A 25636-nucleotide genomic window follows, 5' to 3' on the forward strand; every position below is an offset into this window, starting at 1 on the left:
CTGTTTTGTAGTGTTTAATATGTCATGGATTTTAAATGCCAATTATGGGTTTGTAGCTGCCTGCTAGGAACAATATGCAGCTTTGAAGGGACTTGCTCCAGTTCCTCCAATCTATACCATGTGTTTATTGACTCCTTTATTATCTGAGAATCCAAGGGTTCAAGGATGATGGCTATGAAATTCTCAAGCAAACAAAGGTGGTCCTAACAGGCCAGCGTACGGAAAGCTTGAACTGCTGCTTCCTGTACCTTAAGCTAGAGGAGATCAGTTTTCATGGCTCTCAGTCTATTCTTCCAGAGTCCTGAGCTCATTAGGATTGTGATTTTTTACATTTGCATAGCAGCTCTGAACTTTTATTAAAAGAGCATTACATATATATATATATATATATGTATATATATATATATATACACACACACACAGAGGTGCTGTCTCTGTGACTAGTTGGCAAAAACCCTTAATAAACAAATGAATCTTTGGCTGCTTCACCTGCATTCTCCCTGCTAAATCCATTTGCTCTGCATCTATGCCAAATGTTGGAGCAGTGTCTAACAAATAGTAAAAAAGAAATCATTTCTCTCAAAAATAGTTCTCCTTTTCCCTGACAGATGGGTTCTCTATACCCCCTTTGAATGTACTATGCCGTCCATGATAGGCAAGGCTGAGGCCTCCAACAGTCGTAGCTTTTCTGAAATGTTCTAAAAATGTGCCTGTAGAGGCCCATTTGCTGTCATGGAAAGCATTGCCATAATATTAATAATAAGTAATGTCTGTGATAGTCATTTCATACCATTAGACAAGGATAATTCCCAGCTTCCTGCACTTAGTTCTTAGAAGGCTCTCAAATAAAATATCATTATTTTGAAGTTCCTTGGATAAAAAATTGTCATCACATTGTAAGGATTTTAAAACTTCTTCTGAGTTTGGTACCTAGGACTCCTGAAGGCAAGTTTTCAAAAGCATTTAGGAACCCATACTCTGAGACAGAGCTGCACAGAACTGCACATTCTGGTCTTTAGCACGCTGGACTATCTGCGTCATGCTAAACAAGCCCTAGATTTGATGAAGCACTTACATTCTCATTTCAGGTTAAGCATTTTTCTTTTTTTTCAAAATGAAACTACACTATTTGCTGAAATGATGTGCTCAAAATAGTTGTTTTACTAAAGTGAAGCTTAATGCTTTATAGTTATAAAGGCAACAAAACGCAGGCCCAAAGCAAAAATAATAATAAAAAAAACCTTTTCTATATCTGTGGAGGAAACATATGCATCCTATACAGTACTGGAGACTTGGTGGGTGGGGGAGTGGTAGCCCGGGGTCTAGGCACAGGGTAGTCTGCATGCCTCTGTAACGGCACGCCAGTGCACCAATCAGCCCTGACTCAGTCTTTGCACCTGATAGTCTTTTTTGTAGCTATTGAAGTGACAAAGGAGCATTCTGCTGCTTGGATTCTTTGTTGTGGTCTTTCCCCACCTTGAGGTTTTAAGAAAATATCATTTGTGTCATCAAATAAGGTAGCACTCAGAGATTAATTCCCAGAAAGTCCGGGAAATAAAGAGCGTGGGTATTTTCCAAGAGCCGGCTAGGATACCTATAGCTGAAAGAAGATGAACAGCTTGATTCCTTGAGCACGTCCTTTATTGCTCTGTCATTCTCCGGGAACATTAGGGACTGTATTTGAGAAGCTGCATCAGTTTGAGATGTTCTGCACCTCATTAATCAAAACATCCTTTTGGAAGGCAGTTGATTGCAGTTGAGACACAGAAGTGCTTACACCTCAGCATCCTTAGTACCTAGAGGAGGAAAAAAAGAAGAAAAAGACCTTTAATGCTAAAGCAGGCTTAGTTCACATTATCTAATCTACAGGAGCATTTGAAATTTGAGATTTATTTCCCCAGAAAAGCTTGTTCCACCAGAGATGATAATGAAAATAATAATATCAAATAATAATCTCACTGGGTAGCTTTGCTGTAGAGTATTTTAAATGAGTCACAGTCAGTCTAGGTTGTGCCAGGAGGTGGGAGGAGAAGAGGAGCAGGTAAATGCTTCAGAGAAAGGACTGTAGAGAGAGAGAAAGATAACAAAGATGAGGAAGCATGTGCAGTCTGTGTATGGTGAAGTCACTGCTGATGCCTGCATTTCCTTGAAGTAAGAGCTTAAGTAAGATCCTGCTGCTTTAAATGGCAGTTACCTATGCCAGTGACAAGTGACTCCTGGAAGAGAAAAGGTGAGTATTTGCTTATGAAAGCAGAAATGCAGTGAATCTCAGGGAATCTGTGAGGATATCCTCACTGCTTGCCGTGGTCGTTCATTGCCTGTGTTTAGTCCCCACTCTGCACTGTTCACATGGCTTCCTTTTTCTGTGAGGTACGATTTTAACTATATGTAAAACAACAAACATTCTGGAAAACCTCAGATATCAAATCCACGCAAAAATATATGCAAACAGTCTCTTGTATTCACACATATGGCTAAAGAGATTTTTAATTTAACACCACTGGCTTCAAAGGCTTTACACTAGGAAATAATTTGAACCAGTTTATCAGTCTAAGAGCTTCTCAAACATAATAGTATAAACAGCCATTCCCCAAAGAAGGGCAGAGCAGGACTGACCGCTGCCTCTCTTCCTCCTTTTCTCTCCAAAAAACCTCCCAAAGAAGAAAAGATGGGGAAAACCTGATTTTAGCCTTTTCTCACTGCTTTGGCCTCTTATTATAAGAGGTGGATTATAGCAAGGAGTGACATGAAGAAGGATTCCCATCTGGAGCTGCTATTTTCACAGGACCAGCCCCGGGAGACACGGTTAGTCAGGGGAGCTGGGACGTGCTGGCTCGGGTGCCCCCGGGAAGTGGGTTTCCCCGTGTCGTCTGGGGAGAGCCCACGCATCCCGCACACTCCTTCGCCATCCCCACCAGCCTCTCATTCCGGTAGGGGAGCTCTTTTGAGATGCAGCTTGCCTTTTTTTGAATGACTTCTACAGATCCAACCCCTCAGGGGAGAAATAGTAACGTTTTACATGTCTAACGGAAAAGCAAGGCAGCAAAGGAAAAAGAAACCTTCCACAGTATCCTTAGTTTGCAGGCAGGCGAAGAATACAGCGGGTTTCCCAGCGGGGAAACTTCTGCTAGAAAGGACCGGCACTCCCCAAGCCCCTGCTTTGCATGCAAGTGAGATTTTCAAGGTGAACTGCTCTTTTTCCTTTGGACTTGGATTCGCCCCTTCTCCCAAAAAACCCCGTGTCTTCACGAGAAAAACTGCAACAAAGCAGCCACAACTTCAGAAGGAGAAAGGATCGTCAGCAAATAAGAGAAAAAGGCATCTTCTTGCTCCTTCCCGCCCCTTCCCCCCCCCCCCCCAACGATGCTGCTGTTTTTAAATACACGGCCGCCCGGTAGCTTTGGCTGTTAAACGAAGGGCCGCCTTAAGCCGAGCGCCCTGGCAGCCGCAGCGGAGCGCGGTGGCTCTGGGGCGGCTGCAGCTGTGCAACGCCCCGGCGCGGCGGCCACTGCAGCCCGGCCGCGGCCGCGCTGCGGCGGGCGCGCCCCTCGCCGCGCCCCCCGGGGCTGCCAGGCGTTGCCCTTTTAAGAAGCCCGGGTGCTGGCTCAGGTAGGCAGAGCCTGTGTGCAGTAGTCGCTCCTATGGCAACCCAATAGAATGGGATCGCTTCATGAATATTCCCAGGAGCAGCGGCTGCATGAGGAATAAGTGATGACAGTGATGTAAGCAAGCAGTGGCCGCTGCAGGTTGCAGTTCATTGTGTTATTGGCCGGCAGGTTGAGGAGTTTGAGGCACCCGGGCTTGGGCTTCGCTTTCCGGATGATGTCTGCCCGCTGGGAGACACGGCACATTTGCATCTCGAAGCCAACATGGCAAGGCGGCTGCCGCTGCCGCTGCCGCCCTCCCTCGCCTTCCAGCCAGAAGTGTGCTGCTCTTCTCTAGACTTCTTGCCCAGTGCTCTGGAGCTGAGCAGACAGGGATTGCAGTAACACTCACCAAGGGGAGACAAGCAGCAAGTAGCCAAATCGGGACAAGGGAGGAGTGGGGGGGCTTTTTCGCCTTCCCTCTTTTTTTTTTTTTTTTTCTTCCGTTCTGGATGCAGAGCCTGTGCTTTGTTGCAGAGCCTGTGGATGCCACGGTCTGGTAAGGAGATGACACGCCAGTCTCTGGTCCCTCCTGCCCCTTGAGCTAGGGGCAGCGGCCTGGGGCAGCGCAGGTTCCCTCCTTGGGCGGAGCGGGGGTCTCTCTCCCCGCTGAGCAGCAGCAGCAGCAGCGGCCATGGACAAGCTGCCCCCCTCCATGCGCAAGAGGCTCTACAGCCTGCCCCAGCAGATAGGACCCAAGGCCTCGATCATGGACGAGGAGGAAGACAGCGACAAGGACACCCGGAGGAAAAGCATCAGGCTCAAGCCACTGCCTTCGCCCTCTGCTGGGAGCACCCGGGCTCTCGGGGGAGACCCCGGCAGAGGGGGGGACCCCAGCCTCCTGGAGACGGAGGCGGGCAGCAAGGGCGCCAAGACCAGCACCAACGGGGACTGCCGCCGCTTCAAAGGGAGCCTGTCCTCGCTGACCAGCAGGCACCTCCACGATGCGGCCGAGGAGAGGCGGCTGATCGGCGGCGAAGGGGAGCCAGCCTCCCCCAGCGAGGACAGGAGCCCCCCCGGCAGCGGAGAGCCGGAGCCGGGACTGCCGGCGCCCCCGCCGCCAGCGTCCCCCCCGGAGCTCCAGCAGCAGCCGCCCCCCCGAGCTTGCTCCTCCACCTCCATTAAAGTGGAAGGAGGTGGAGGGGCCGACCAAATCACCCCAGACGAGGAGCAGAGGCTGGGTCAAGCCGGCTTCATGCAGAGGCAGTTCGGGGCCATGCTCCAGCCGGGGGTCAACAAATTCTCCTTGAGGATGTTTGGCAGCCAGAAGGCCGTGGAGAGGGAGCAGGAAAGGGTTAAGTCTGCCGGGTTCTGGATCATCCATCCCTACAGCGACTTCAGGTACAACCCCCCCTTCCTGGCCCACCCAAAACCGGCTGGCTTGCCCCTTCCCCTCCCCTGTCCAGCCCAGCTCAGCCCTTTCTGCGGGGAGCGCACACCCCGAGATAACTTTCCATCTCCTAGTGCTAATTTCCTAGTCAGAGTTGCTGCAGGACAAATCCAAGATCCAGTCCAGACAAACAGTCTGCAGGGCTCATTTATATTTAAGCTAAATTTTAGTGTTCCCACACTATTGTTAATTTTAAATGATAATTCTGAACCAACAAATGGCTCTTGCTTTGGCTTTTAATGAAGGAAAGCCTCTTCATAGTTCCCCAGTGTGAATGGGGAAAAAATGTCCCCACCTGATGCACAGCTCAACTAAAAGCGTGGTGTCTGCTGCTTCTTAACTGCTCCAGTATCTCCAGTTCAAAGCCCATGGTCTGCCTGATTAATATTTCAATTCCCATTTTGATAACTAGTCATTAGTCCTCTCCCCTCTCCTTCCTCAAGAGTTAGGGAAGGACGTTGCTACTATTGCTGTTCTGTAGGGCTTCTTACTGCAGCATCGCTTGTCAAGGAATTGGTACGGGCAGGGGGATAGCAGTATTCATTAACAGGGAACTTAAGGTCTTCAGAATCTGACAGAGAAAGACTTTCTTTTGTGTCTGCAGGTCCTTATTTGCAAAATTAATTTGGATGGGGACTAATTAATATTGTTTTTATGAAAAGTAGTGCCTTTCTTTCACTCAGTTGGCAACATTTCCATGAAGATTAATAAGGAAATTAACTTGTAAGCAGTAGAACCAATTCTTGTACAGTTCTCAACCACCGAGCAGAGGGGTTGTGTTTAGGTATTTCGGAGTAAAGCATTGCCTACCGCACAGGTGAATTGTCCTCTGCAATATGTATGTAAAGCACTGCAATCAATAATTAATTACTTAGTGCAATCAATAGGTAGGGTTTATTGCTTCAGCTTTAATTACAACTGGCTTACAGCTCACATTTAAAAGCACAGAGTGGAAGAACGTCATTCAAACACATACCTCTCAAACTATATACTGATTTTATTAAATTTTTGGACTCTTCAAGAAACCTTGCTTTATTCCCTAAAACACAGTTAGCAAGACTATTGCAGGAAAGAGTTGCAGGATGGATTTGGCTGTCCAACAACAAAAAACTCTTGGCACTACTTTTTAGACATTTAACAAACAGTTCATACACTTAGAGGATTCAGAACTGGCACTGAACCGATTCCTTGATATTTACTTGGATTAAGAAACATTATTAGAAGGCTACATGAATTGGAAGACCACACTGTCATTTAAATTCTGTGCATTCAAGTGTCCCAGGCACACAGCAGACCGAGCGTATAAGGGTTTCCAGTAGCTACATCATGATACTGAGTCCTTGCAAGTACAATCGTATTCAAACCTGGATTGGAAAGGGTATAAAATTGCCTTTCAGTTGCGACTGATCAAGTAATACCTCACAAACACAGTGAAAAGTGAGAGCGATTGCCTTTTAAAAAATTAACAGCAATTTCATACTCTTGGCTACAGATTTATTTGCCACAAGTCTGGAGTTAAAAACAAACAAACCACTGCGCTATCTTGGGTTATTCTAGCAAAGCATTGTCTGCATGTAGCACCCTGAAGGAATTTTGGATTTAGTCTCTGGATCATATGAGTGGACTTACCTAAAAGTAGCCTTTAGTTTGCATATCTTTTATGCATCTGTACAGTGTGGCTTATTCCCTCCCTTCCGTCTTTATAATTACATTTTCAGCACCAAACCAGACTGGTAAACTTCAATTAAAGGGTTGTAACCGTAGCTGAGGTAGCCACCTTGTCCAAGGTGAGATGGTGCTAAAAGATTGTTGTTTTTTTTTGGGGGGGGGATTCCTGGTTAACTAGTGCTTATTCCTTAAAATGACACTATAAATGATAAGTTTTTATTTCTGAGATGCTTGACTACAGAGTCACTCCTAGCCTTGTACAAAGGAATGAAATAAGCAGGCATGTTAGACTCTCCCAAGACAAATGATCAGACTGAGTCTGCTAACACTCAGATGTTCGCAGGCATGTATGTGACTTGTTAGTTTTAATAATTAAATCCTCCCGATTTAGCTTTGCATTTGTGCAGAGAACGCATAGTGAGTAGGATAGCTGTACCCTGATGCAAGACATTCTCTGCTCGGTGTCAGATTCCAGGTAGGCTGATATCTTGCTGCTTTGCGTTTCTTCTAAATTGATGCTAGAAGCCTAGCACAGAAATACGCGCTTTCTCCCCGCAATTATGTATCAACATCAGATGGGGCAGTGGAATTGATTGTATAAGGAACACTGCTGAAGAGGCCAGGAGTAGCTAGGTGCACTACTATATGATCAGTACCTATGACGCTTTCTGGGGAACTTTGGTCACCCCTGTTTCTAGGTCACTTGCAGCATGTCTATCTGAATATGACTGCCCCTGAGAGAAAATATGTGGACTTCCATGAAGAAATGACCTATGAACAATGGCTGCATTGAAGGAGAAGAGTGGGAGCTTTGCTCGATTCTGATAGGGTTTTGTATTCCTTCCTTCTCTGAATGCTGCTAAAGCATCTCTCTTGGGAACGGCTCACATGAATATGAATAACATTTTTTGACCTCTGAAATGCAGCAGATTGCACCAAACAGCAGGTATTATCAAAATATTTGCAGAAGCTATATATCCTTGGCCCAAAGGACTTTATTTTCTCCTTTGCAAATTATGCAATGCAGCGCTGATTGCTCCTTGTTAAAGAAGGGTGCAGATTCTGGAGCATTAGGATGTTGTAAGAGGCATGAGTCTCCATTAGCCTGCACTTTGCATAATCACTAAAACCATACAGTAGCATTTGGTGTAAAAGTTTCAAGTTAATAAATATTCGGACCCAGATCTTGTTTCCTGTCTTTTTGGGGAAAACAGTTTCACCTCTGAGAGTGGCTCTTGTACCGCTAAGCATTTTGGTAGGTCTCCAAAACTCATGACTCCTGTCTCAGTACTGCTCAAGATGTGAACTTTTGAATTGAACATTCCTACCCTATTTGCTAGAGCTCGATTCTGTTGTAAGCTTACACTGATGTGATTCCTCTGCTTCCTTCATGGTGTTATGTCTATGTGCTATGCAAGAGGAGCGCCTGATTTAGAATAGAACAGAGGCTTTCATCATACTTTCCTTAAGTTACCATTTTAACATCAAATATGGCTAATTCCAGTGGCAAATCTATGACCCCCAAGAGTAAAGCAAGTTAATACAGATTTAGATTCTGTTGATTTCGGCTTTTAGTCCATTGTGAGGGGAAAAGCATCAAATGACCTTTACAAAAACCAAACCTTATGCCCCTGAGTACTCATGACTAAGGCAGTGGACTAGTTCTAGAAGCACTTAAAAGATGTCTTACCATTTTAAAATGAAAATAAGAATGCTAGTTCCTGTTCTGAGGTGCAGAACACGTATGTGCTAGTTTCTTGAGTTTATTTGCATCCATGGTTGATTGCACATCAGTTCAGAACCAATGCGTATTTCCTAGATCAAGATTTATCTGAGACTTTGAAAGCTTTTTCAGTAGCTAGATAGAATTGTAATTTATTACGTAGAGGAAGCATTGATCCAGTACAATTGGTTTAATAAAAAAATTCCAGACAAGCAATGATCTGTCTGGTTTGTAGTCAACTGAAAGAATATTGGTGGTAGCTGCTATCCAGAACTGCTTGCAAAAATGCGTAGCATGCTGCTTTTAGAAAGGACTGAGAACAGATACACTATCTGAAGGATCAAAATAGTCCAAACTGTGGATGTAAACAGAACTGCACATTATTCACTGCCCAGTAACCTATTAACTTCTTCACAGAAAAGAGAAGCTGGTGCTTCTTTGAAAACAATGGAAAATATTCCATTCAGAAACAGTCCCAATTTCAGATTTTGGAATTTGTCTTCCCATTGTTCTTTTTTACTTGGATACTTGTCTGCAAACAGAACCTTGGTTTCATTTGCTTCCTCTGCATGATCCCCATACCTCCTTGGGAGCCTGAGGACATTGTTAGGGCACCAAAAGGAATTAGACATTGAAGTGCAATAGATAAGCATGAATTCCTGAAGAACAAAATCATTTCCTCTCCTGTATGCTGGCGCAGTCGTCTGAGCAGCGTCAATCAGACTGCCTTCACTTGAGGAACCGGAGGGATTTACTAATCCTAGTACTGAATACTGAACCCAACAGCACTGGTGGGATCGAGCAAAAATAGGAAGGACACATGTGTTTCTCTTTTCCACTCTCTTGAGTAGAACGGATTTCCAGAGTGCCTCCTGAAGAGTTGCTCTGGGTGCAGAGATTTGTTTCCATTGGCAAGCTTTTCACTATTTTGTTAAGAGAGTAAACAATTTGTGGAGCGTACAGCACTTGTTCACTGACTTTGGCAGTTCACTTAGGTGGGTATTGCCGTCCCTGCTCTCAGACAATAAGACTCTTTTCTTTACCTGCTGCCCAGCGTGCTGCCTCACTTCATGCCTTTCCACATTCAGAGGCTGCCCACAATGGCAAACTCTGACCTTGTGACTTGCCCATTGCTCGTAACAGAGTAAAATGAAAGCTACCCATTGAGTGAGCCTTGTGCACTGCAAATTGAACTTCTGGTAGAGTGAAACCTCTGCTTAGAAGTAGCGGCTGGGGACAAAATTGCCTCAGTAGCAGAACCTGTGCCAGTCATTGGAAACAAATACAAAGTGCAAACCAGGCTCAGGTTTATTGGTAGGCAACTCGTATACTTGCCTCTCTTATCTTCTTGTTCATGCTGATGGTGATTGCTCAAAATAGTGTAGGGACACCGCTACCTGAGGAAGGGGAGATATTTTCCTAAAGTTGGATATTGCTATTTTTACTGCAGATAACTTTCCTGCCAATTCCCAGGACAGTTTTGCTGAAGCAGAACTAGGGGATAGAACAGAAATAATTGGAGGGAGAATCCAAATCCCACTAAACAGTATGGATTAGACTTCTGTTGTCTTCAGTGGACTGTGAATCAGGCTGAAGGAAAAGAAACATGGTTTTGTGACCATGAACCAAGGAGACCAAGCTTCCCATGTCCATGGGCCATACTTCCCATGGGCGACTTCCTTGGGCAAGTCACCACATGCTTCATGCCCTAGTTCACATGTTGTGAGATGGAGGATAAAACACCCGGCACTACAGGGTCATTGCGGCGATATAGTCATTCATATGTGACATGTTCAGATACTACAAAAGGCAGCATTTGAAGGCAGGAATGCCTCATTAAATAAAACACTTTGACGTGTTACTGTAATATGTTTTAAGAGCATAGTCATATAATAGTACAGTATTTTCATATATGTTCGCATGCAGAAAATGAGGTGAAAGAATATGCATAAGGTGAAAGACTATGAATAGATGCTAAAGCAAGCATTTAGATCTGAGAAAGAGCCATTGTTAAGGTTTCCTGCACAAACTTAATTCAGGCCCTTTGTGCAAATCTCTGCCTGTAGATGAACGGGTTATCTCTTCTGTAGAATCCATGCCTCATTCAATGTGCACAAGGGATGGTTGTTCCTTTGTGAAAAGCCATTTAACATTTTCTCCATCTCTCCTCATAAGACAGCATACCATATTTGTCTCGTCTTATTCAGATCTTATTCTGAAAAAACAGGTTAATTTCCTCATGGCCTTTTTTTCTTTTTTTTTGGCATTTATGAAATATTCAAATATAAAAGCAATAAATGTTCGTTTCCTGACACCTTGGCTAGAGAGCTGGTGATATCACCCCCAGTTTACAGAGAGGTGGCTAAGACTCATAGAAATCAAGGTCAAAAACATTCATTAACTTGCTGTTGTCCATTTGAGGCCCTGTTTTGCACAGTACATAGCATTACACAGTGTTCAGAGCTCTGCTTCTGTGGGTGCTTAGCCCTGTAAGGAATTGGACACCTCTGCAATCCAGAGGACAAGGACACAGAGGTGATAACTACCTGTTGTAAGGGTAACTGGTGCTTTAAGAGGACTAGGACATTGTGATTTGGATGGTTTCTTAGACTTACTTGGTGAGCAGCCAAACTGAGAAAAAGGCATGTGGATCCCACCCACCCGCTTCCCAAGCCTCTGATGTTTATTAGTTTCTCTGTTGTTATAGTAAAAAAAAGAAACCATAGCTATAAACAATGACATAGTGTTCTCTTTAATCATCACCTAAGAATATTTTTCTAATTCCAATTTTGGATTGAGTGATTTGCCTAACTCCTCTGCAGGAACTTTTTGGCAGAGATGGAATCTCCAGGGCAGCGTTCATCTGCCCTAGCCATCACGTCTCATTCGGCAGTTCCTTATCTCGCTTATTGCGAACCTTTCAGATTCTGCAAGAAATGAGCTCCTATAGAAAATCTCTTCCCCGCGCGCGTCTGCCTCAAGACTTTCTTCGCATCTTGAATGAGGCACGAATTCTATGGGAAGAGCTGTTTTGAATCATGTAATAACCATAACTTAATATGTATGCACAGCTAATCTCGGTTCTGCTATTTCCTAACCTGAGATTTTGGCTTTACAGTCTAACTTTTAATATGTTGTTTTGTGTATAATCATTAAGATTTCAAAAAGCAAACTGATTCCCATCCTCATCGTAATGACAACTCTGTGTTCATTAGCAGGTGTGGGTCTTTTAGGGGGTATGCTGCACAGCCCTCTGCTCTGAAATAGGCAATGGCATTACCAGGTAGTTACAGCAAAAGAACGATGATGCTACAGCTTCTTGGGTCACGCTGCAGGCTTCAAAGGGAAATGTGCTCTGCTTCTTGCAAGCTCTGCTTGTTTCCTCTACAACATTGAAGCATGATGTCTTCTGCTCCACTCCCTCCAACCTGTCCTTCTCCCCATCATTCACTCCTACTTTGTGTTTCTTCAGTCCCATCTCCATTTTCTAGGCTTCATATTCCATGCTTCCTGTCTGGCCAGTCCTAGGTCCCAATGCCCAGCTTGTTATCTGACCTCCCTTTTCCACCTCACCTTAGTTTTTAGTGACACTTCTCTTCCTTCTCCCCACCCCCACCCCAGCTACAGGCATTATGAGAGAATAGCATTTCTCTCACAGCAGCTTCCTCCTTGCCAGTCTCAGTCCTTATCCTTCAGTTCTTTTCCAGATGGGTTTCCCCAACATTTGTTTCCTCTCCTTCTATAAATTCTTAGTTGCTATCATCCCTCTAACTCTTCTAACAATCTCTCATTTTTCCCAATCCCTGCTTTCCTTCCTAATTTAAGAAATGAACATTTTGCCTGGCAATTTAAATCCTTCCTCTTTGTCCCTCTTTCCATCTTTGGATACTATCAGCCCAACAATATTTAGGCAAGCCCCACTCTTTTTTTTTTTTTTTTTAACTTAAAATGTTTTTATCCTTGGAGCGAAGCATTTCAAATGACGTGTTTGCATAGAAGCACAATCGCCATCGCATTAGTGTGAAACACTTATTTGAGGGAAGAATGTGCTTTTTAAAAGTGTATTTTGGAAGGCACGTGCAGAATCCACAAAGGACTTTTCGGTATTGTTATAAGCAGGTAAACTTGAGTTTCCAATGCAGCATTATTCCAGTTAGGCAACTGTGCCTGTAGTTTCTGTTACACGCTGCTTTTTCTGCTGTAGAGTCAGTGCTGCTGCATTGAGATCCATTTATGATACATATAAAAGAGTGATCTCTGTCTGGAGATAATATAATGTCATTTTAGCTTGAAACCATTGAATTTTGTCTTTGTTTCTGATGTGTTATGAGCATCTCGTTAGCAAGCCCATGAATCCCTCAATCTGCTCTTGAAACCAACTATCTGAGCTCTCATCTCTACCAGAACATAGATTTCTTTCTTTCTCTTATTTTTGAAAGCTCTGTTGGTGCCAAGGCAGGTATAGGTCAATTGAGTTATTGTTGGTTCTAATTGGCACTCCAACAAGCTATTAAATCAATTTACCTACAGATGAATGTCACTCAAAGAGAAAGGTGCCAACTCCTTTTCTGTCTTTCAAAACGTCAAAAAAAAACCCCATTTCCGCTGATGAGTGAATGGCCAGGCCGTAGGGAAGTGGCTAGTTAGAGCAAAAGATTTCACCCCCAAATGTTTGTGCCAGGTGGTGTGTGTCGACAAGGTCCATGCTGCTCCTGTGTGTGGAGAGGTGTGTCTACTCCCAGAGCACAAGGCCAAGAGGAAGGATTACAAAAATGACCAACCCTGACTAACTTTCAGTGCCTTTGAAAATACTCTTAAATCCCTTCCCTGGTGTGTAACAGAGCATGGGTTTTTTTTCCAACGTGGAGAGGCCTGAGTCCTCTTCTCCTCCTTTACAGCCTCTGAATGCCCCTCATATGTTCCTGTGACTGCTGGTGCAGGTGTGGTAACCACAGACGTCTTTCAGATGAGGCAGCATCTGCCTGGTGACATCATCACCTTTTTGGTGTGGAGTGATATATATCCTCATGAGATTTATTTGCTCTGTGCTGTAGAAGGGTCAGAGTTATTATGGTGAATAGGGTTGATTTAAGTTTTGTTCGGGAATGTTTAGGTGACCTCTTCCTCTAGCAGCAAGGCTCCCTCCCGCATTATCTGAGCATTTCTTAGTGAGATGGTTCCTCTGTAAAGCAGTCACTTTTCAGCCTACAAGTCAGGACAAAGTTTCTTGACCAAACAGCACTGGAAGTTCATCCTGGGGTCTCCAAATCAAAGCTGCTTTATACATGACAGCCAGTAAGAACTGCTCAGGTGTCCTTGCTTAAGTGGGCAATATTTTTGGTGATGCACAAGGCAGATAAGAACACGGCTTGGCTCTGTGCAGCTGTGCAGCTCTGCAGTGCTGACAGCACTAAAACCAGGGTTTTGTCAGCAGACAGAGCAGTTAGGACTCTAGAAACACAGAAGAGAGAGCGGGTGTGTGCTGGGCTACAAGATGCTATGATAGAGACCTCTTTTTGCTCCTTATCCTTGTTGAATGGTTTGCTAGCTGGGAAGTCCCTTTACAAATTCAAATTAATCATTCCATGCAGTAGATTTACAGTGGCTGGCATCAACTGTGGTCACCCCATGCCTAGTATTAGCACCAGACTGTAGTAAAACCAGGCTGTTAGCTCCTGAAAAGACACTGCATGCAGCAATGGAAGACAGCGCTGATAAGAGCAAAGCAGGTGAGGATCCAGCGGGGAATCCCAAGGTCAGCTTGAGGACCCATCAATTGGACATTATAGGGGCACAACTGCTTCCCCAGTGATGCGCGAAAGCTAATCTCATTTGTGGTGACTCGTCCAAATGTGCTAATTAAGGATTTAAATCTCTGCCTCTTTGGATGGAGAGGTGGCCTGTGTTTATGCATCTATTGTTAAAGAGCTTAGAGGCAGGAGAGGTGCTGCAGGTTGCCAGCTGACTCTGGTGTAGGAGCCGTAACTCCTTTTTTTTCTTTTCACAGCTGTGCTCAGGGTTCTTGTGACTGCCAGAAAATCAGCAGCTGTACACTGAGTAGCTCCTCATCCCTGTACGCTGCTCCAGGGAGACTGTATTCAGAGGAACTCCGGTGGGATTCAGTTTTCCTGGTCAGAGCTGCTGAGCATTGTTACAGTCTGATGCTCAGTGCCACCCCCTGCATGTCTAGGCGATGGAAGACCTGGTGAAGTGCAATTGGATTTGTCTGGGTGTGGGAAAGAAATGTCTTGCAAAGTTATCAGCACTCCCAAGCTTGTGAGGGAGATAACGGCTGCATTCCAAAGACTCGGGGACTCCACATTAACAAGTCCCTTCCTTCCAGCCTTCGCTTCACATGTGATTTCAGGGCAAGGTGCTAACTCATCACAGCGCTAGCATCATTGTTACCCAGTGCAGTGCCTCATCTGCAAAGGAACTATGTGTGCACGTGCGCATGTGTGTGTCTCCGGGGGACGGGAGGAAGTTGAGGCCCCTAATTATCCTGTCTTACTAGGCGCGCTCTCTCACCTCTGACCACGCTGGTGACTAGGCTGGAGGGATGGCGCAGAGCGCAGGGGTGTGGGCTGAGAGAGCGCAGTGACATCTTGGATCTCTGCAGAGAAGCAGAAGTTGCATGAGGCAGAGTGAAGCAGTGCAAGGGTGACAAGTTGCCTGGCAGTGTCAGGGTTTGGACTAGCTCTCCCAACAGTCACAACGATAACAGAAATGATAAAGATGACTGACTCTGTGCAGCTTTTTTTATAATAGCAAACCCACGTTCATTAGGCACAGATTCTTGGCACTTCATTCCCCCCACCTTGCTTTAAAGCACTAATGCGCACAAGTTATATTTCTAGTCATACCAAGATAAATGTGAGTTGTGGGGAGGCGAGGAGAGAGGAGTGGTCTACGCCACAGACCGTGGTCTGCTCTCTTTGATACCAACACAAACCCATTTGTATCATTGTCCCATGCTCATTTAGCTGCAGATACTCTTTGAATCATAAGCATTGTATAATGGTTAAAAGGGCAAAAAGGGCTCCTTGTGTCTTGATTTCCTCAAATTTTAAAAAGGGGTGATGATATTGTTAGAAGGAGCGGCCATGGGAGATGCTAGAGAACTCCAAAGGCATTTTAAGGTAACAGAAGATGCCAGAGTAGATGCCATCGAGGACATAGTTAATATTTACGAAGTAGTTTCATGAGAATTTCTTCATGTTTATCCTTCTTTGCACACTACTGTGGATTTGGTTACATCTCTTGCCGTATTTCTTTAGGGCCACAAAAATGAAGAGATCTATGTGCTGTTAGATGATTTCTCACTAATTGGTTCCTTTGTCTTCTTTAATATGGAAACTGATTACCAACACCTGTACAATTCCATGCATGATGCTATGCTGTGGCACATTTCAAACTAGATTGGAAAAAAAGTAGAAAAAAGGCTGCACAGGGGAAGGAGTCAAGGTGAATTTTATGCTTTGTATCTAGAGAACTGTGCAGCACCTGCACGGGGGTTGGAGATGCTCTGAAAAGAGAATGTGCCATCTTTTCCTCACCGGGCAGGTGTGTTGCAAGTTATGCTACCCTTTTCTTTGGGAAAAGCAACTTCTTGACTTTAGTAAACACTCTTGACTAAAAGGCCTGGCACAAGAGTTAGCAAGATATCTGTCCTTCTCTGTAGCGTGGCAATGTTAGAATATATCATCATCTGAGCCACCAACAGTGGAATCTTCTGACTGATTTGTTGTGACCCTGCGCTTTTAGTGCAAACACAGGTGTGCTTCGGATCATGGCAGCCGTGATTAAGGTGATACACCGTCTATGCTTAGGTTAGAGATCAGTTCCACACTTGGGAACTGGAATAAGGCAGCCTGGGTCAAAGGCATATTTAAGACAAACTCCAGATTTGGCAAGGACTGTTAGCTCAATCCTGACTGCGTTTGGAAAGGTTCTGGTCCTTAGTTTTGCAAAGCAAAAAGCGCTGTATAAAGTAACATTGTTCCGAGCTTCTGTCAATGTATTCCCATTATGACTGAGCTGCCCGGCCATCTCTGCACCATAGATACTCCTCTATCATTTACTCCTGGTCCATCACCCAGATAGGGTGAACTCCTCCGGCTTCTTGTGTGCTGCCTGACAGGTTCTGATGACCGCACGCATTGGTCGGCAGCTGGGCCAAAGCATAGACTTCCAAACAAGGACAGCTCTGCTGGTTGTATGCTCCCTTTGCAGCGCTAAGAGGAATGAAGCCTAAAAATGGCAGATGTGGGTATGGCCTAGGGCTCCTGATATTTGAACAGGGGATCTGGAAACGTCATCTGCAAGTAAATTCACACAGCAAAATCTGCACTGCAGACAAAAAAAGATTTGCCTTGACATCATCTGCCCTGCTCTGAGAGCCGCAGTCAGTCAGGAGACCAGTGCACAGCTCCCAGCCTTTCTAGCTCAGTAGAATTAAGGCTAAGCTCCATCATGAGCTAATGCAAGCTGTTCCCACCCCAAATAATTGGCTGCTGGATGGTTTTGTGTCTGTCTAAGCATTACTGTATGTGGGTGGATGTGTTATATGTGTGTGAATGAGTCTGCTTTGGAAATTAATACATAACATCGGGAGTACATCTAATAATACGCCAGCTTGTGAGTGACGTGGATGTGAGAAGTGCAAAACAGAGCTGAGTGTGTCAAACATCTGTACAAGCAATACTTTCCCTGCTACCACAGGATGATGGTTCCCAAGTCCAGACCACCACCTCTTTCTCCCTATTCCTGCCACCCTAAAGCACATCAGATGTCTTTCCAGCTGTGTGTTTCCCATAGCTGAAATTAAAGAGCAAGAGACCAAAAAAAAAAAAAAACAGTGAAATTTCTCAGAAACTCAGTCCCCCAGTCCGCCCAACTGTCTTTACAGGGCAGAGTACCCCATGGTGAATAGGAAATGACAGAGGTGTTGGCTTGCCCTCAGATATTGAAAGATAATGCCTATCCATGAGCATCGATTTTGGAGACTTTGATGCATAGAAGTCATGTATGACTTGGGGACTCAGGAGATGTACCCTCTGGGATTTTGATGTTGGCAGCTGTTATAGGATATTATTTTCACAAGGCTGAACTGTTCTTAAACACTTCCCCTAGTGTAATCATCACACACGTGTTTTCTCAGTAATGGCAGGCCGTCAGCATTTTTTTCCAAGTCCTTTTAGATAAGATGAACAGAGACAAGCTGTGAAAGAGCTGAACAAGATGCCTTGACAATAGTCATTCACATATTCTTCAACTTGGCCAACAAACAGAGCGTAAGCCTTGTTTTCTGTACATATCCTAATTGCTGGATTTTTGCAGGGAAGGAACAATTTTTTCAAGTGAAAAATGGTAAGTAGAAACTTGTACCTGTCTCAGACATGGATTCTAACATCTGTAGTCCAGCTAGGGAAAAAGACATATAGTTGACTATACCTCCAGCCTGTAATGGTACGAGCTGGCACACAGCTTTCCTACAGCTGATCACAGGAAGAAGGGGAGAGAAATCTTCACAGACTCTTTGAAAACTGTTTTTCAGAGGGAAAGTATATATGCTCTTGATCAGCTCAGAAAGAGAAAGGGAAGATATTTCAAATAAAATAGTTTTGTAATAATATAAAGTACCCTGATCATTCAGAATCCATGGCTGTTGACAGAGGAGACTACTAGCCTTGTAGACAGCCAGATAACAATGCAATTCCAGTTCAGCGTAAACGGTGTGCTTCAGGTTTGTCCCCATCCTGCCCTGCCGCAGTAGTCTTACGTAGTTCTGCTGTGCACTGCTTAACAACTGCTGCGTTTCACCCCAGCATTAGCTTTGTTACAGTGCTGGATGAAATTTCTCTACCCATTCGGGTTCTTGTGAATACAGAAAGAGAAGTCATCATTTCTTTGAAATTAGTTTTCATCAATAGACACAAGGAGCCGAATTCCTCGGTGAGAATCCGTTGCAGCTAGTGGAATGACAGGAGGAATCTGTTTTGCTCATTGTAGCTACTTCTAGCCAGTCTCTCTGGCCTACATATCTCTAAGGCACATATGGTCACTGTGTCTAGCACTGTCTGAGACCCGCTAACATTGCACCATAGTGATAGATACAAGATTATATTCGTGTTTTAATGTTTGTAGAATGGATCTTCAAAGTGGGATTTAGTGAGGCTGGCTCTCTGTTGCTAAAGTGGAAGTATTTTAGAGCGCAGAATTTTCTGTTCTTTGCCCACAAAATAGTTATTTCTGACTTAATGGTGTCTTTCATAAAGGAGATCCCTAACTTACAGTCTGAATGTCTAATGCGCTAAAATGTTTTGGCATATACGTGAGAGCAGAGCTAATCTGCTATCTGCTTTTCCTGGACACCAGTGAAAGACTTTCTGCTCTCATTCCTGAGCACAGAGAAAAAGAATTAAGCAAAGGCTGGAAAACTCAGAGCGGGGATTTGGTTTGAGCGTTGACCTTCTGAAACTTCTTCTCCAGACGCCACTCTCCTTTACACCAGTCAGGCCCTATAGGAGCAACTGAACTGAAAATTTCCAGAGAATAGGCTGTCTTAATACACACTGGTACACCGTTTAAGATCACCTTCCAAAGCGCTTATGTGGTTCCTCTACTGTTGCCTATGAGAGTTTTGCAGTTTTCAGATATATTCACCCAATCCTCCCTGAGTTTAGGAGTACATTATCTCTGCCTGGCAGATGAGGAGCAAGGAGTGAGAGATCCGCTCAGTTCTTAGGCATCTAATTCCCAATGAAACCAGTGAGTGCTGAGGATGTTGGCTCAAGTGGCTTGCAGAGCATTATCCCAGGTCCCCGAATCACTGAACCATCCTTTTACTCTTCTGTCTTGCTCAGCCTTTCTGTGAACCATTGGGTGCCAGCCAGTTGGGCTGAGTCATATCCATTATATTTCTAGTGGGATGAGTTTGGAAGAACAGGGAGGAAAACGCCAGCTTTTGCCTTGTTTACTACTAAGCTTTCTTAAACAGAGTGGGTAGATTAGCTAAAAATTAAAAGAAAGAACACTGACATCACCTAATCGGGCATTATTGACGTGCACAAGTTCTTAGCTAATTAACATAATATGACAGCATATCCCTGCTTCTGCTAAAATCAAAGGGTAAGTCAGTGCCTGCTACAGTGCCTTTGGGACTGGGTCCTATATATGTAGAAGTAAAAAACTGTAAGTACATTTCATGTTTTAGAGAATACAGCCTTTGAGAGTTTGTTTCTGTGTTGCTTCTGGAAAAAGCCAGAATTCAGCGTGACGTTGCCAACATAACTACAGGGCAGGGAACACACTTACCAATAGGCACCAAAAGCAAACGATAAGACATGTTTTTTCTTTTAAGACATAAATTTTTGAAGACTGGGACAGTCTTTTGTGATTGTAACTTTCAGTACCCAGAGCGTATTTAGGTTCTTTTGGTGTTTCCTCTTCCAGACTTCAGACCTGAAGTTCATCTTTCTAGACGGAGGGGTCATGCACCAGGTGCCACTGTTCATCTCTTGGTTGTGTGTGGCCTTTAGGCATGAATAGACCTCATCCACCCTAAGTACTGCTTATAGAAAGGGGTCCGTGGTGAGTCCCTGCCTCAAAGTAAAGGGGACAGCCTCACCAGGGTGTTTGTTTTCTTTCTCAGAGGTGTATTTCGATATCATGCAGTTGACTCTGATTTCATTCTCTCCTGAAGATAGGCTTGTGCTTCATGTGCTTGAAGCTTGAAGCACAAAGCTTCTGCTTTGTGATATCTCACACCATTTCTGAGCTGCTTTGTGGACCATCCATCACTTGGAGCTGGTGGATAGTCATTGAGCGGGGGAGAGGCTCTCCCAAGGAGTAGGAGAGCTGCTACGCTCCATGCAGTGGGTGCAGCAGCTTCAGCAGCAGTTGGGGATACCCTGAGCAAGGCTCTGTACTTAGAGGAGCACTACTAGATGGACGGCGTGCTCCTCAGGTCCAATCTGCTCTAGTTGACCCCTCTTCCAAGGATTCAGCATGCCAGAGGAAAACCTCCCTGTGTGACCCAGTGCGGGGGTTCTGTCACACCGGGGAAAACATCAGATGGAAAGTCTGTTCAACAGGCACCTCCAGCTCCTGACCTTGCAGCATTGTGTCTCCCTCAGAAACAATGCTGCTGGCAAGAGCTGCCCATCTGCAGTCCTCACCCACATGCATCTGTGTGGGCAGAAAGAGAGAGGAAAGACGCTCTTTTTCCTTTCCTTTTGTTTTCTGAATACTTTTGCTGTTGCGGAGGGCGGTCAGCTTATTTGTGGGCAGATGCACAACGTGTAGCTATTAATTTTAAATGGGGTCAGAAAAAATTAAAATATATACTTACACCTCATGTGTCAGTGGGCTCTTAAATAGGCAGGAAAGCGCTCAAATATCACCACCTAAGATATCTATCCAACTATTCTTTTGATAACTGTTCAGTGTGTAAACATAACTACTTGTGAGTTTCAGTTATACCTAATTACTGTGGGAATTGTATTGGTCACATGTCCAAAAAGCTTTAAAGAGATTATTATTTCACATTCATCTGCTTTGCATGTCTAAGCCCTGATGCGGAGGTGCAACTAGACTTTTTGTCACTAGGTATTGGGTTTTTATCACTATCATATCTGCACGTCCCGTCTGTTTGTAGACCTAGCTTTGTAATATTTCTGTGAAACTGGAAAGGATATTTGTTCCCAATTAGTGTCTGGAAAACTAACGTACTGAGAAATTACGTTATTTTCTAGAGAGTTACTCACAGAATCGGAGCCTCAGTTGTGTGCATTCCACAGCCAGTTTCTAAGTGACAGAGCTGTCCTGCCTTTTTCCTGCAGTCTCCCTGCGTCTTGGGATGGGAAGCTGGCAGGCTGAAGCCTCCTTGTTATGTATTGATGGAAAACGGGCTGCATCAATCTGAATATATTTCTGAAACAACTTGTTTCTGGCAGGTTGTTCATTCTAAAAATATATTTATTTCTAATTGCTGAGCTGAATACTTAATGAATTCTTCCTTCCCAAGAACAATTAATCAAAGAAATGATTTAGGGCTGGCACTTGCTCCCCCAGGGCTCAGTGGCTGTGTTCCATTGACTTAAATGGAGCATATCAGGCCCAGCCCGTACTGGAAAAGATTTATCTAAGCATTTCTTAATGGTGCCCATCACTATTTGTCTGGGTGCCCCTGGCAGAAAAGTGCTATATATATCGGAGGAACAGCACTGGATGCTCTAATACAGTTACAGCAAGCCGCTGTGTTTTGCAACCAGTGTTTTCCTGTTTTGAATATATTTTTTTAAGGAGAGATATTATGCAAACTCCCATTGATTGCAAAGGGGATTCTGAATGGTCAGGAAAGAAGGGGTTGGCGTAAGAACTTGCTTGGGATGTTTTATTAACTGGAACAAAGAGCTGGAAAGGACCATGTACGTCACTGAGAAGTTTGATACAGGAGAATCCCCAGAACATCCCTACCACACTACAGAGATGTGCCCTTTCTACAAAAGATCAAAAGTTAGAGAAATTTGCAGTATGATGTCCTGCAAAGAGCGGGAGAGATCCATCAATGTCCTGAGTCCTGGCAGAAGCCAAATATATGTTAAGTGAAAATGCCCAGCTGATCCCAGCACGAACTCCCTTTACAGGAGCGTTACGTAGCATGTTCCATGCCACACAGGAAGATGAAAAGCCAAAAAGCTCCTGCCAATCCGACATGAGGGTAAAGGTCTTATAGGCCCCAAATTTGGCCACTGAATTTTTCATATGCTGTATCACTGGTGAGTCAAAGCACCCTCTCTGGATGAAGAGTGTGTCTGAAGGTATCTCTTCTAGGGGAAGATATATTTTGAATACCCAGAGTTTCTGAGTTTTCCAGTCTCCTATCTCAGAGCACGCACCAAAACAGACTTTTGTCTCGTTATTGATTAAAACTAATAACACATCACTTAAATATCTATTTTGTGCCTTTAAAACAATAAAGAGGACTTATAATGTGTCAGTTCCCTCATGCTTCCTCTTCTTTCCCTAGGACTCCTGCTGCCCATAAGCTTCTGCTAAGTCTCCTCATTTCAATCAGTTCAGTGCAGAAATGCTTGCTGGGCCAACAAATAATAGTCTCTCAGGCGCTGAAAAAGGCTTGGGAGCACAGAGGCTCCTTGTTGCAGAAGGAGCTGCCTTTCTACAGAGCTGAAGTGCTAAGTTGTGAATTAAAAGTAGTGCAGGCTTAGCTTATCATTTTGCATGTGTGAGGCAAAACCTCCCTATGTGGAGAAAAGCACAGGAAAAGGCTAACAGGGCCTAAACGAAGGGAATTAGGCTTGTGTGTAAACTTCGTTCCACCTGCATCTCTCTGTTGCCCTTAAGGCACTGGAATGGATGTTGGGAGCTCTGGCTTCTCTTCTCCTTTCCCCCGTGGATCTGTGTGCGTGAGTGAGAAACGCTGCCTCTCCGTACCTCAGTTTCCCCAGCTGTCAGATGCTGATGGTGCGACTTGTCCACCTGCCGTACAGTGCTCTGAGACCAAAAGACAGAAATCTCTTGCAAGCTATGTATTGTTTCTGTATATGCAGTAATTAATTCAGCATCCGGTGTTTGGAAGGGACAGTGGATTCACGTGGATGCCTTAGATAAGCATAGCCTTAGCACAATATGTTTCTTCAGAGACCTAAAATAGTCAGAGGGAATTGGACATTTTTTTTCCCTTAATTGCTGCATTTTTTAGAAGGTGATTCATCTCTTGTCTGGGGTCTTGGACACCTGAATAGCCCCAGGATGCCAGCAGCATTAGTCTTTAAGGATTCATTGTGCTCCAGTTCAGTCTGAATAAGTCAATGCAAACATAAGTCTGAGAGCAGCAGCCAGGAGCGGTTTGGGGAGAAAAATGTTTTCCACCTTTGAAACTGAAACATACGTAGCCCTTACCTCATTAAAATTTTAGATGTCTTATTCTCCTCCTTCTCCCACCATCGACACCCATCTTCTCTTCCCCACAAAGAGATGGAGAGGCTTATGGCTGGCACTTCTTGTTGAAGCTTGTCAGAAACAGTGATGCAGCATTAACATTTCCCACTGGGACTGAAAGTTATGGTGTAAATCAATGTTCTGTTGATTTTCAACAGTGAACTTGGTCTAGTTTGTTAGGATAAAATCCTCATTTGGGGCAGGGTCTTTTTTCTTCATGAGTGGAAATGAGAAGTGCTTCTTGTTCGATCAGGTTTCCAATCCCTCCTCTCAAGAAAGAGATTGAAAAGATGAAACTTTGAAACAATGTAACAATAACCCCATCCATTCAAATCCGCTGTTCTTACACACAGTCTCTGAAACTTGGAGCCATACTTCTGCTCACAGAGTAAGCGGAAAACTTGCACCAGAGTTGGCATCCCTGTTGACTGAAGTGATATTAAACCAGCAGTAATACTTGTTAAAGACAGCTTTTGACTTGGATGTGTAAGTTGGGAATGAACTCTCTCTTCCAGCTCTTCTTATCATTGTGCTGCATAACCACTAGATCTGTGGTGAAGTGTGCTTCACAGGGATGAAAACTACCTGCAGGGAACATCTCTCACCCCAGCTTTCTCCTCAGTGAGCATGAAGTTTAGGAAGTTCAGGCCTTTGGATTAACAGAGCTTTGGATATAATCATTCCAGCAGACTAGTGAAAAAAAACAAACTACTTTCCATTACCTTTCTCTGGTAGCTTTTTGGATTCCCACTCTGCTGTTAAGCAGGAAAAAGGTTAAGCTCTTCTCCCCCCCCCCCCCCCCACCATCTGCTGGAGCAGAGTGGTAAGAATAAACATGCACAGGTACTGCAGTCTGGCAAACGCTCTTGCTCGTCTCAGACATAAATCCTCGCAGCAGCGAAGTCATTTAACCTTGTTTCACTGATTTATTCTTGAAACATTTTAACTTTAAAAGTTGAAGAGAGTATGTGAGACAGCCCATGTGCCTCATCCTGCAAGCAGACAGAGAGGTATCTCATTGAGTAAATGGCTTCATGTGGCTGAAGAACAGCTGGATCAGGCTCAGGTTTGATCCATCCTCAGGCTCAGGAAGGCTGTAGAGCCCTTCATCCGTTTGTTGGTCTTTCAGTTTAAAGCAACTGATGTAAATGGCCAGCCTCTGAGTTAAACTACACAAACACTTGTTTTGAAGGCTGCTTAAACCCGCTGATGACCTGTTGCAGAGATGGTTATTCTGGTGATGCATGGTTCAAAGATTATGGTGAGTATCCCAAACCTGGGTTCTTTATGGCTCTAGGAGCCTGTATAAGGGCTTGGGAGTGTTTTAAGAAGAGACCTTTTGTTTCACCCTGCTTTTCATCTGGGGAGACTGGAGTCCTGGTTCCTAATCAATGCCAGGCTGTGGCATAGCAATATTTATGAGGAACAGTTTTAGCATCTCAGATGGCCAGAAGTCTTTTTCTCAGCCTGGCAGATGACTCGACCGTCTGATGCATGCCTTTCTCGCCTCTTTGTGGACTCTGCAGAGCGTGCGGGCATGAATTTGCCAATTCAAAACAAAGCAACAGCTAGCAGAGTGCAGAGCAGTCTCCTCCACTGTCCTCCACTTTCTCAGCTGTGATTCTTACCTAATGCCCATGTGACAATACATCGGTATGTGACTCATGTCATCTCTCTGCCCTATTTTAGTGCTTAATTTTAGTAAAAGTGGGTTCCTAGTAGATAGGCTCACATCCTCATCTCGTGTAAACTTGTTCATGTCAACAGAGCCATGTCAATGCGAAAGAGCTAAGAATCCAGCCTGTCATCCCTGTAAGTTCTCAAGAGAAATATAATCATGGAAGATACATGGTATATCAATTGGTGGCATATGCTCTCTGCCACTACTGCAGTAGCATTTATTCTGAATGTACATGCATACATACATATATCTTCACTATCTATACAGATGTAAAATCTGTACCTGCAGCACCGAATTCTGTAAGTCTAAGTTACGGGCACTACTCCGACAAGTAGGGGTGAAAGACCAGACTCGGAGAACTAGGCTTTGAAATCTGTACGTATGCGTCTCCATGCGAGTGGAGTGAGTCTGGGCACTCTAAATAAGACACACTCCCTTTCCTATATATACATGGCTGCAAATCATAACTTTGGCCCAAATATCCCTGCTTTTTGAGAAAACTCAGAACTCCCTAGTGTAAATACATCTTTATAACAGACTGCCCAAACATTTGAATTTGAGTCATG

General features: G+C 44.3%; 1 protein-coding gene across 1 annotated transcript in view; it reads left to right on the forward strand.

Moving 5' to 3' along the window:
- Nucleotides 1-3670: 3670 nt before the first annotated feature.
- Nucleotides 3671-25636, forward strand: part of HCN4 (hyperpolarization activated cyclic nucleotide gated potassium channel 4) — a 116041-nt gene continuing 94075 nt past the window's right edge. Inside the window, exon 1 of the mRNA XM_009675720.2 lies at nucleotides 3671-4985. Coding sequence (XP_009674015.2) covers nucleotides 4279-4985 — 707 coding nt within the window. The 5' untranslated portion in view covers nucleotides 3671-4278. The remainder of the gene's footprint in view (nucleotides 4986-25636) is intronic.

Source organism: Struthio camelus, chromosome 12, assembly GCF_040807025.1.
Source record: "Struthio camelus isolate bStrCam1 chromosome 12, bStrCam1.hap1, whole genome shotgun sequence".
NCBI classification, from domain to species: Eukaryota; Metazoa; Chordata; class Aves; order Struthioniformes; family Struthionidae; genus Struthio; species Struthio camelus.